Source organism: Myxine glutinosa, chromosome 1 (assembly GCF_964187855.1).
Source record: "Myxine glutinosa chromosome 1, kmMyxGlut1.1, whole genome shotgun sequence".
Lineage (NCBI taxonomy): Eukaryota > Metazoa > Chordata > Myxini > Myxiniformes > Myxinidae > Myxine > Myxine glutinosa.
In genome coordinates this window covers 71447099-71460719 of record NC_136261.1, presented here as the reverse complement: position 1 = coordinate 71460719, position 13621 = coordinate 71447099, and the positions used below count along the sequence as shown (strand labels likewise).

The 13621-nt window shown below is 44.4% G+C and overlaps 1 protein-coding gene across 2 annotated transcripts in view; it reads left to right on the top strand.

Annotated features, from left to right (window-relative positions):
* LOC137425021 (tyrosine-protein kinase Src42A) overlaps positions 1–13621 on the top strand; it is a 142611-nt gene that overhangs the window by 104615 nt on the left and 24375 nt on the right. For both annotated transcript variants that reach the window (XM_068113020.2, XM_068113027.2), the window contains one exon: positions 8992–9150. In XM_068113020.2, the coding sequence (XP_067969121.1) occupies positions 8992–9150 (159 nt within the window). The remainder of the gene's footprint in view (positions 1–8991; positions 9151–13621) is intronic.

Here is a 13621-nt window from a genome sequence, read left to right as displayed (position 1 = left end):
GCGGATATGATGTCTGCCTTTGTGCTATTCTGATTTCCAAAGATCTTGGCCTGTTCCTGGAAGTCTTTATTGGTGCGAATCAGCTTGAGCGCAACTCCCTTTCCAAAACCATGTATGTGGGATGTAGTATCACAACCAAGGATAGCATGCACAAAAAGCATACTATTGCATACTTGTGGGCCCAATGTGGATTTTAGAACCGCAATATCCCAGCATCCTGGCTGCTTCTTCATGCCATAGCGAGGTTCAGGTGAAGGTACAGATTTGTTGTAGTGAGCTTTGAGTGGAAACAGAGCAGAACCCGAATGTCTGTGTCATCTGCAACCACGACAGTCGGCTTACTTGTACTCTCAGCAGTGACAATGGCAGTCTGCACAATTAGTAGATCAGCATCTGCCCGAGCATGTTCTGTGCAACATCCATGATGTCGTAGGTGTTCATCGAGCAAGGTGATGAACTTCTGCTTATTCTCATTGTTGGAAAGAAAGTCTTGCTTCTTTCCATTGAAAACCATAGACCCGGAGACTTGTACAGGTGCTCCATCTTGCTTCTTGCGTCATCTTGCTTCATCTTGTGGTCTTCCCAGTTTGACATGCTTTGCAGATCTACCATCACTCGGAAGATACTTCTGAGGAATTTCCTTTTGAGTTCGGAAATTTACACTGCAAGCTTGGTGGTAGACGACATCAGCTGCATGAAGGTCATTGATGAAGTCTATTCTAGCTTTAACTTTCTGGGCCCACTCATCATTCCTCTTTGTGCATGTGTCTGATGTCTGAAAGTCGAATGTTTTGACTGGTATCAATTTAAAGTACACCCTTTTCCCACCATATTTGTCACCTGTACCACAGAACAGGCAGTGTTCATTATACTCAAATGAGGAACCTGTAGATCTCAATGTATGGCTTGCCTGGTTTTGACCTTCAGCCTCACATTCCCTCTTGCACTTGTATGATTCTATACAGTTTGCGTTGCAGTGTATTCGTCGGCATTTCTTGTGAACCTTCTGTCCAGGTATGGTACTCGTGTCCACACCTCTCTCTTCACTTGCTCTTTTGATCCCGTCACACCCTTTTTGAGTGAGAGTAGAACTTTCTTGGTCTTTGGATATGGGTTGATGGCAGAGGGCACATTGGGGTTCATCCATCGTTGTTTAATCTGAAATGAAGAGACAATAAAAAATCCACCACCAATCCCTTAAAAACACTCTACAATGTTATTGGCAGCATCTTCATTTATTCATAATGTGTTCATTGACCTGAAATATAGTTGATTGATTATTAATTATGAATGGAGGCTATTTTGATATTATGCTAATTGGGCCTGTGCTGATGCTTAATGACAACAAATTTTGATTATTGACATTGTTCTCATTGTGTTCCTTAACTCAAAAGCAAGTGCAAACCCAGAATCAAACCATTATTAGTTACAGGATATGGGTTGAGCTAATTTGTCACAGTGGCCATTTTGTATTTATGCAAATTAGGTACGAACAAATGACCCAATGTTATAAATACTGTTATAAACATGTTCCTTGACCCTGAAAACATGGTTGTAGACACCAGAATTAAGTCTCCACGAGTCTCAGATCCCGAGATATAGGCAAAAGTAGTTTGAATGGTGGCCATTTTGAATTTCTGCAAATTAGGCACTGTTCCACAACTTCGATTTTCCTATACTTTTAATACGTTGTTTTGTGAGCTATTCCAAATTAAATGCAGGTAAAATGGATTCTGTTGCAATTTGTTTTGGGTTGACCCCTTTTTTTTCATATTTTGATTGGACTATTTGTACAGATGTCTGTCCCCCTTCATAAGGGTAGGTTTTAAAGGCCAATCTTTTAACACAAATGTGAATGTGTGTTCAATAAGGTCTATTTTTGAGGATAAAACAAACTAGAAAAACATTTTCCATCAAAGAGTAATTATGTCTCTTCAATTGGAAATGTAGACGGTGGCTTGCAAACCAAGCCTCAAGGGCGGTGTACAGAACCGTTTTTTTTTAAATAACAATTTTTTAACAATAAAATAACACAATTAAATAATAACAATTATAATAAATAATAATAATTAAATAACAATAATAAATAACAATTTAAATAACAATTAAATAACAATTTTTAAATAACAAGGCTCAGTGAGGTGAAATTCACTGCACGTGATGTGCAATGCACAGAGTAAAATGAGTGTTCGTTTACATCAGTAGGATGTCTAATAAATTAAGAAGATATAAGCACACCTGACACTCGGCCTCGGCTTCAGACTGCTCACGAGGCTGCACGGTTGAATAAACTGTTCCAACTCGTCATTTTTGACGAGCTTTTGATGAGTTATTTCATATCTGTCACTGGAGCCAAGTTACGATGTTACTTTTTAATTTATCTTTTTGTGGCCTACACGATATTTGTATATACTGTATCAGATATATGTATCTATATTATAAAATAGGAGTGTCCGTCCATCCCCAAACTACCCTCAGTTTTGGGGCTAGCCCCGCCAAACCTCCTGTGGAACGTTTTGGAGTCCCAGCGGATGTTCTAAGGTAGGTAGGAGGTTTCAAAAATTCCTCAATAAAATTATGATTTTGAAATTAAATTGATACGAACCTGCCACGAATCCGGAAACCCGATGTTGTGGCTTACCAATATGGTGGCCCACCATCTTGGTCATCCCACTGCACCTCGCTGGGTTCTTAAGCCGCCATTTTGTTTCGGCCTACTCAAATGCAGCTTGCCTTGGAAACACGATCGATAATTACATTACATATTTGAAGCATAGCATCAAAATCTGGATTCGGATATGAGGATTGGATGTTGTAAACTAAATAATTTACAAATCTGCAATGAAATCTGACAAAATTTACCATATCTCCGATTTCATAACTAAGTGTATATATTCATTTATTTTAGCGAGTCTGTGATTCTCATTCTGGGGTTAGTTTTTTTAAAATTTAACTTTATAAACGTTTTTAACTTAATTCTTACTTCCATGGGAACTGGTGTGAGACGGGTTTTTTTTATTGAAACGTGAATGAAACGACTGCTGTTACTGTTACAGTCAATTCTGAAGTTGGAATTTTGAAGATTGGTGTGGATTAAGAGTGTCATGTATGCAGTGCAAATGTTCACCGTTGTATCCCTACACCGGGACCGGGTTGTATCCCTACGCCAGAGCTCGGATGGCGCTGCTGTGAATCGGGCCTTGATTGGCAGAGTGAATAAACGCGTACGACAATTGATCGCAGTTTGTCGAGATACTTTACATGGCGACGAAGGTAAACATCTAGACCATGACATCTTTCGGCCATATCGATGAATTCGACCCTCATGAGGGGGATTTTGACACGTATTCTGAGCGTTTGTCTTTCTACTTCGAGGCGAACGGCATTGCGACCGAAGGCCTGATGAAGGCCGTCTTCCTGTCCGTTTGCGGAGGTGAGACGTTCACACTCGTTAAAAACCTGATTCGGCCTCGGACAATCCAGGAGCTCACGTATGCAGAGCTCAAGGCCGCTTTGAAGGAACATTGCAACCCATCTCCTTCAGTCATCCTGTGTCGGTTTAATTTTTACATGTGCAGACAGCAGCAAGGTCAGTCGATCGCAGACTTCATTGCACACCTCAAAAAACTGTCACATCTGTGTGAGTTTGGGGACACGATTGATGACATGCTTCGTGATTTGCTGGTGGTTGGCATGTCCGATGACCGCACTCGTAGACGCCTGCTTGCTGAGAGAAGACTGACGTTCCAAAATGCCAGAGACACCGCAATTTCCATGGAAAGTGCTGAACGCAACGCTACAAGCATCGGTGCCACTCGCTCATCTGGTACCAGCCCTGCTGTGAATCGGTTGGATCATGTTCAGCCACAACGTTGGAACAAGGCTCCTCGTCAGAAGCCAGTGCAGTCTCAAACCCACAACAACTGTTTTCGGTGCAACGGAAAGCACACTCCGGAGACGTGTCGGTTCAAAGATGCCACCTGCCATTTCTGTTCGAAAACTGGCCATATTGCTCCAGCTTGCATCACTCGCAAATCGGGAAAAGGAAAAGCTGCTGACAAGATTCATCAGTTTATCGGTTCGGAGGAACCCGAGCTTGACCAGGTGAGCTCTGTTTCCGACAACTCAGAATCGTATGACCTGCTTCATATTGATTCTCACCATAGGCGGGACCCTCTTCTTGCCAATGTTGTCGTCAACAATCGACCATTGCAAATGGAGGTCGACACTGGTGCGGCCGTCTCGCTCATCAGCCATGCTGTTTTCACAAACCTGTGGAGTGATGCTGACCGACCCCATCTGAAACCTACTACCTATGGACTCTCCACCTATACAGGTGAGAAGATTGTTCCCTGCGGTACATGTGATGTCACGGTGGGCTACGATAACCGTGAGTTTCACCTACCCCTGATCGTCATTCCTGGAAAGGGCCCTTCCTTACTCGGCAGGAACTGGTTGAGCATAATTCGACTGAAGTGGGAAAGCATTCATCAACTCCGGGCAGCCAATGTTTCTCCTACCGCAGCATACACACTCAAAAATGTGCTGGATACGTACCCGGATGTCTTCAAGGATGAGCTTGGAACCTTGAAAGGACATACGGCTAAACTCAGGGTTGACCGGGATGCCAATCCTATATTTTGCAGGGCTCGCCCAGTCCCTTTCGCCCTGCGTGAGCGGATTGACAAGGAACTGGATCATCTTGAAAATCTGGGGATCATCGAGCAAATCCAGTATGCCGAATGGGCGGCGCCCATCGTTCCAGTCATAAAATCGGACCAGTCCATCCGCATATGTGGAGATTATAAAATGACCGTGAACAGGTGTTCTTCATTGGATAAATATCCAATCCCGAGGATCGAAGACCTCTATGCTCGTCTCACGGGAGGCAAGACTTTTACGAAACTCGATCTCAAATCCGCCTATCTACAGCTCTGCTTGGACGAGAATTCGAAACAGTATCTTACCATCAACACGCATCGTGGGTTGTATAGGTACCACCGACTTAGTTTTGGAGTGAAATCTGCACCTGGAATTTATCAGCGTGTCATGGACAGTTTGTTTGCCGCCGAACGCAACGTCGTTTGTTACCAGGATGATATTCTGGTTACTGGTCGTACGGACGCGGAACATCTACAGAACCTGGAGAGAGTTCTGAAGAAGATTTCGGACTCCGGCCTACGTTTGCGTCGAGACAAGTGCAAGTTTATGGTGCCATCAGTCACGTACCTGGGTCATACGATTGATGCCGAGGGTCTACACCCGACAGATGAGAAAGTCCGAGCTATCAAGGATGCTCCTTCTCCACGAGATGTGACCGAATTGAAGTCATACCTCGGTTTGCTTCAGTTCTATGGTCGTTACATCCCGAATGTGACCGACGTTTTGGGCCCCCTTTATCGGCTTTTGAGGAAAGGAGTCTCCTGGAGCTGGGGGTCTAGTGAACAATCAGCATTCCAGACCTCTAAGGATCTGCTCAAATCGTCCAATGTTCTCGTTCATTTTGATCCAGAGAAGGATCTTGTGCTGACATGCGATGCCTGTCGGTATGGAGTGGGGAGTGTATTATCGCACGTGATGCCTGATGGTACAGAAAGACCGGTTGCATTTGCATCCAGAACGTTGACCCCGGCAGAGAAAAACTATTCCCAACTTGACAAGGAAGGATTGGGAATTGTTTTCGGCGTTGGCAAATTTCGCCAGTACCTTCTTGGACATCATTTCACGATTCGCACTGATCACAAGCCGCTGATCAGTCTGTTTGGTCCAACTAAGGCGACATCTGACACACTACCGCCCAGGATCATCCGCTGGTCCCTGTTTCTCGCTGCTTATGACTACACCATATGTTATAAGCCCGGTTCGTCTATCACAAATGCAGATGCCATGAGTCGGTTACCCCTTCCAGAATCCGTTGATGATTCGCCTACACCAGGATCCATTATCGCACTGATGGATCATCTGGAAGATTGTGCTGTCGATTCTGGCCAGATCCGCACTCATACTCGACGAGACCCCGTTCTGTCCAGAACTGTCCAGGCTGTACAGCTTGGATGGCATTTGCTACCTGAGGGTGACCCAGATTTTGCGGCTTTTAAAGCACGTAAAAACGAACTCAGCGTGGAAAATGGTTGCCTACTCTGGGGATGTCGTGTCGTGATCCCGAAAAATCTGCGTTCCAGGGTCATGGATGAAATCCATGACTGTCACCCCGGGATTGTGAAGATGAAGTCACTCGCCAGAAACTATGTGTGGTGGCCGAATCTTGATGCTGATATCGAACATCATGTTCGACATTGTTACCCCTGCCAGAGCACCCGGAATACACCTGCGAAAGCGCCACTGCATCCCTGGGAATGGCCCAGCGAACCGTGGCATCGCCTACATCTCGATTATGCCGGGCCTATTAACGGCAGCATGATTCTAATAATTACGGACGCGCACACAAAATGGATTGATGCCTATGTGACGCGTGGTACTACGTCAGCCATTGTCATCGAAAGACTCAGACGCTGTTTCGCCACTCATGGTCTGCCCAGGATGATCGTGAGTGATAACGGTTCGTGTTTTTCCAGTACCGAGTTTGCCAAGTTCACACGTCGGAACGGCATCAAACATAAGTTTGTCAGCCCACATCACCAGGCTTCAAATGGCTTGGCCGAACGATCCGTGGGAATCATCAAATCCGGATTGCAGAAACTTCAGGAGGGAACCCTGGAAACAAAGCTGTCTCGTCTCCTGTTCAAATACCGCATCACGCCACAATCAACAACCGGTGCAGCTCCGTCTGAGTTATTGATGAAACGACACTTGAGATCGACACTTGACAATCTCAAACCAGACATATCATCAAATGTTTATCAGAGCCAGCTTAATCAAAAGTTGGTGCACGATAAGACGTCCAACAGTCGATGTATCAACATTGGAGATCCAGTGTTTGCCCGAAATTTTGGTGCAGGTGCGACGTGGCTACCGGGAGACATCATCGAGAAGCCAGGTCCACTGTCCAGTGTGATTCGCCTGCAGGACGGCCGCAAAATTCGTCGACATCAGGACCACATAACCTACCGTCACTGTGAGTCGATGGAGCCTGTAGCATCGTCACAGTCAGGACAACAGTTCGACCCGCCACTGCCGGAGATCGTCGTGGCCGCTCCAGCCAGCTCGGATGCCCCGAAAACCTCTGCAAACGCTACACCCTTCGTGGAGACCAAAGGAATCACCTCGGACTCTGTATCCACTGGTACACCGCGACCCAAAGGAATCACCTCGGACTCTGTATCCACTGGTACACCGCGACGCTCAATGCGTGAGAGAAAAGCACCCGACCGGTTGAATCTTTGAAGATGTTTTTTTTCACGTTGACACATGTTCTATTTTCACGTATTTTCATTATTCTCATAACCGTTTGCACACATACTTTCACATGTTTTGGAAATGTTGCTTTTGAAATGTCAATTCTGGAAATCTAGCACGTATATTGCTCTTGGTAATTTTGGACTTAAAGGGGAGGATGTCATGTATGCAGTGCAAATGTTCACCGTTGTATCCCTACACCGGGACCGGGTTGTATCCCTACGCCAGAGCTCGGATGGCGCTGCTGTGAATCGGGCCTTGATTGGCAGAGTGAATAAACGCGTACGACAATTGATCGCAGTTTGTCGAGATACTTTACAAAGAGTTTGTGGAGCTTATCTCATTGTGGTTTTTAATCATGTGCGGAAATGAAATTAAGGGGTGGAGTGGGAGGGGGGAGGGGAGGTTGGAGGTTGTGGGGGTAGGACCAGTTGCAACTGCTAAACCAGAAAGCATCTGAAATTGCAAAGCCCATCCACGTCCATTTAGCTCTTTCACGAGCCTCGATTCAGTATACAAAGAAAAAAAAATTTGTATTCAGACTTCTTCTTCTTCTTCTTCTTCGTATTCTACTACTTCCTCTTCTTCTTCTTCTTCCATATCCTCAAACTAATGGGATTGGTTTAAAAAATACAAAATGAAAATTAATGATTTTATGCAGCCTTGACCTTTGAGCTTTAGATCGAAAAAACAATCTGCTTCGACCTTTTCATTGGTGAACAAATTAATTGACCCGATATGCAAACACACCCATACACGGGGACACACACACATGGGGACACACACACACACACACACACACACACACACACACACCCACACACACGCGGACACATACACACACACACACACACGGGGACACACACACCCACACTTGGACACGGACACACACACGGAGACACACACACACACACACGGAGACACACACACACACAGGGACACCCACACACCCACACTTGGACACACACACACACACAGAGACACACACACACACACACACACACACACACGGAGACACACACACACGGACACACACACAGGGACATACACACACCCACACTTGGACACATACACACACACACACACACACACACGGACACACACACACACACGGAGACACACACACACACACACACAGGGACACACACACACCCACACTTGGACACACACACACACACACACACACACACACACACACACACACACAAAGGGACACACACACAAGGGGACACACACACACATGGACACACACACACACACATGGGGACACACACACACACACGGACACACACACAGGGACACACACACACACACACACACATGGGGACACACGGACACACACACACGGGGACACACGGACACACACACACCATTCAGACTTATGGGAAGGGAAGTTACGAGGGGTGGCAATTTGACATCTCACCCCGAGCGTCATTTTTCCTCGATACGCCACTGTTCCAGTGTACTTGCGATCTGTTTTTAAAATTCCCTCTAGATGATGGACCCAGATTGCGTGTATCATATTCCCATCAGGAAGCGACTCATTGTTACCTGGCAACGCCGGATACTTTTGCAAGTGTATATATAATTATATAACAATTTAACATTTGACTCCTTTTGAACACTTTCCACTAGGAGCGATGGATCCGCAAGAGTTCCTGGCCGAGGCGCACATCATGAAAAAGTTTACGCACCCAAATCTGATCCAGCTTTACGCCGTTTGCACTCTCGAGGAGCCCATCTATATTATTACCGAACTCATGGTCAACGGCAGTTTATTGCACTGTCTGCAGAGTAAGCAACGTGGTTACCATTCACCTTGATATTGATAGATTGCACCTGCACACAATCATTGATATAAGTACATGACTACCTTCACAGGTGTATTGCCTTTCCTCTTCAACGATTCACAATGTGTCTGGCAGTATATGCAAATTCAGTCTCTGTAAGATACCTTACTGGTGCTGCATGGTACTGAAGTATTCCATGGTGTAAGTCAAGACCATAAACATATTGCACTCTTTTCAATCATTGATACCATAAAACGTTCAGCACAGGACATTTCTGACTAGTACTACTAATACTACTACTACTACTACTACTACTACTACTACTACTACTACTACTACTACTACTACTACTACTACTACCACTACTACCACCACTACCACCACTACCACTACCACCACTACTACTACCTACAATTGCTGGTGAAGGGGCTAATAATGTCGATATGCGTCACAGACATGTAGAACATTTGATGAAATTAATTGAGGAATACTAAATGCCTTGGGAAGGAAGGAGAAGCTGATGTTTCAGGTGTGTGAGGCATCTTGGCGTCGGATGGTTCAAGACTCCTCTGACATTTGTTTAACTTCACCCGACTGGACTGCTGTTTGCTAGTTTATCTCACGAGCCAAGAACCTGACCACAGATGGGTTAATTTCCCCACATTTATGATTTATAACTTGTAATACAGCCTTCCACCAGGTGGCGCTTTACGATAACATTTACATAGAGCGAATTGGCATCCACCCCCAACCCAGAACCACGTGGGCTATGAATATTATTTTATGGTCGAAAACCATCTAAAATCACCTTTCCAGGTTTCCAGTTTTTCCTTTCTGGGTGTTTGCTTCTGCATCCATCTTGTTCACCCATGTGTCTTCCCCTTTCCCTCATTCTTCCTCATTCTTCCAATCCACTATTTCTCCAATTCTCCCACTATTTTGTACCTCAACTACGCTGTTGGTGTAATTTCTTATGTTCAGTTACCGTCTGTCCTGATCCGTTCTATGTTCTTGCTCCTTCACCAGCCTTGACATTGCATAGAGACAAGACAAAGAGACCAACAATTGGTCATCCTGGGCAAGCTAGAATGCGGGGTGAGCTTGACTAAGATATGAGGAGCAGCAAAGGAGACAGGACATTATACATTATAAAGGTGCTTATGATGGGATTTGATAGACAATATACATGTTTAAGATAATGAAGAGAATAGCCAGATTAAGTGCAGGATAGTGTTTCAGCAGAATAGACAGTGTTAGGACCAGGGGCCATATATACACAAAGAATTAAGTTAAGCACCCCCCCCGTTTTTTTACAACCTCGCACATTACAAGTTTGTTGTCGTCAAAACAGTGTAATATACCCATGATATTGCTATATTTTCTGGAGAAGTGATATTATGGTCACATAAAAACATAACAATCATGCCGTTTTCAATATTTTATTCTGAATAATTTAAGGTGAAATTTTTTGGGAATTTTAGGCATATTTTCACCTCAATTTAAGTATGGAGCTATAGGTCCATCACGGACAGTGTGGATGACGTTTATGTTTTCTAACGTACAGTCATTGTTCTGAGAAGACCTCTAGCGATCTTTGCGTCAATAACGTGTGTAGGACCCACGTGATCGGATCACTGACTCAACCAATCACTTTTTTTCACTTTGATCACTCAATTTCATCAATGGATAATTGCTAATGTCATACCAATCATTATTTGATCTCACATACCTTAGAATATATGCCAATGTATACATATACACAAAGAATATATATTAGGGGGTGCTTACCTTAATTCGTTGTGTAGGGGTGCTTAACTTAATTCTTTGTGTATATATTGAAAATGAAGAAAAGGAGAGTTAGAACTATAGTAAGGCAGTGGTCTTTCTATAGTAAGGCAGAGAGTTCATGTAATGGTCTCCCTGGAAAGACATTGGTAGCAGAAAGGGCAGACATGTTTAAATTTGGGTTAGATAGGTACCGAGAAGGCGAGAGGCATTGGAGATAGAAGGGTGCATGGATATCATGCTAAAATACACAATTTGTTATCTGTCTGTCTGACAGTGATACATTCAGTCGCTACGAATGCAATATCACCCAAATTTAACAGGAAGACTAAAGGTCACACGATGGAGGTTGTGGTGTCTTCATTTGCCCCTTGCCATAATGGGGGTTTCCACCTTGGGTGAAATCCGTGTGAAGCTGTATGCTGTATAGATAACTTTTTTCAAGGCCGCTTCGAATAATAAAAGTAGCTAGAGGTGCGCGCTTTATAACTGTGAGCAGTTATGGCCAGGAACCAAGTCGCTACACTTTGATACAACCCCACTTTGATACAACCCCGCTTTGATACAACCCTGCTTTGATACAACCCCGCTTTGATACAACCTCGCTTTGATACAACCCCACTTTGATACAACCCCACTTTGATACAACCCTGCTTTGATACAACCCCGCTTTGATACAACCCCACTTTGATACAACCCCACTTTGATACAACCCTGCTTTGATACAACCCTGCTTTGATACAACCCCGCTTTGATGCAACCTCGCTTTGATACAATCCCGCTTTGATACAACCCCGCTTTGATACAATCCCGCTTTGATACAACCCCGCTTTGATACAACCCTGCTTTGATAAAACCCTGCTTTGATACAATCCCACTTTGATAAACCCTGCTTGGAAACAACCTCGCTTTGATACAATCCCGCTTTGATACAACCCTGCATTGATAAAACCCTGCTTTGATACAACCCTGCTTGGATACAACCCCGCTTTGATACAACCCCGCTTTGATACAACCCTGCTTTTGATACAACCCTGCTTTGATACAACCCCGCTTTGATACAACCCCGCTTTGATACAAACCCGCTTTGATACAACCCCGCTTTGATACAACACTGCTTTGATACAAACCCACTTTGATACAACCCCGCTTTGATACAAACCCGCTTTGATACAAACCCGCTTTGATACAACCCCGCTTTGATACAATCCCGCTTTGATACAACACTGCTTTGATACAATCCCGCTTTGATACAACCCCATTATGATACAATCCCGCTTTGATCCAACCCCGCTTTGATACAACACTGCTTTGATACAATCCCGCTTTGATACAACCCCACTTTGATACAATCCCGCTTTGATACAACCCCACTTTGATACAACCCCACTTTGATACAACCCCACTTTGATACAATCCCGCTTTGATCCAACCCCACTTTGATCCAACCCCACTTTGATACAACCCTGCTTTGATACAACCCACTTTGATACAACCCTGCTTTGATACAACTCCACTTTGATACAACCCCGTTTGATACAACCCCGCTTTGATACAATCCCGCTTTGATACAACACCTGCTTTGATACAATCCCGCTTTGATACAATCCTGCTTTGATACAACCCCGCTTTGATACAATCCCGCTTTGATACAATCCTGCTTTGATATAACCCCGCTTTGATACAACCCCGCTTTGATACAACCCCGCTTTGATACAACCCCGCTTTGATACAATCCCGCTTTGATACAACCCTGCATTGATACAACCCCACTTTGATACAACCACGCTTTGATACAACCCCGCTTTGATACAACCCTGTTTTGATACAATCCCGCTTTGATCCAACCCTGCTTTGATACAACCCCGCTTTGATACAACCCTGCTTTGATACAACCCTGCTTTGATACAACCCTGCTTTGATACAATCCCGCTTTGATACAACCCCGCTTTGATACAACCCTGTTTTGATACAATCCCGCTTTGATCCAACCCCGCTTTGATACAACCCCGCTTTGATACAACCCTGCTTTGATACAACCCTGCTTTGATACAATCCCGCTTTGATACAACCCCACTTTGATACAACCCCACTTTGATACAACCCCACTTTGATACAACCCCACTTTGATACAACCCTGCTTTGATACAATCCCACTTTGATACAACGCTGCTTTGATACAACCCCATCTTTGATACAACCCTGCTTTGATACAACCCTGCTTTGATACAACCCTGTTTTGATACAATCCCGCTTTGATACAACCCCACTTTGATACAACCCCACTTTGATACAACCCTGCTTTGATACAACCCTGCTTTGATACAATCCCGCTTTGATACAACCCCACTTTGATACAACCCCACTTTGATACAACCCTGCTTTGATACAATCCCGCTTTAATACAACCCTGCTTTGATACAACCCCGCTTTGATACAATCCCTCTTTGATACAACCTCGCTTTCATATAACCCTGCTCTGATACAATCCCGCTTTGATACAACCCTACTTTGATACAACCCTGTTTTGATACAACCCCACTTTGATACAACCCTGCTCTGATACAATCCCGCTTTGATACAACCCTGCTTTGATACAACCCTGCTTTGATACAACCCTGCTTTGATACAATCCCGCTTTGATCCAACCCCGCTTTGATACAACCCCGCTTTGTTACAACCCTGCTTTT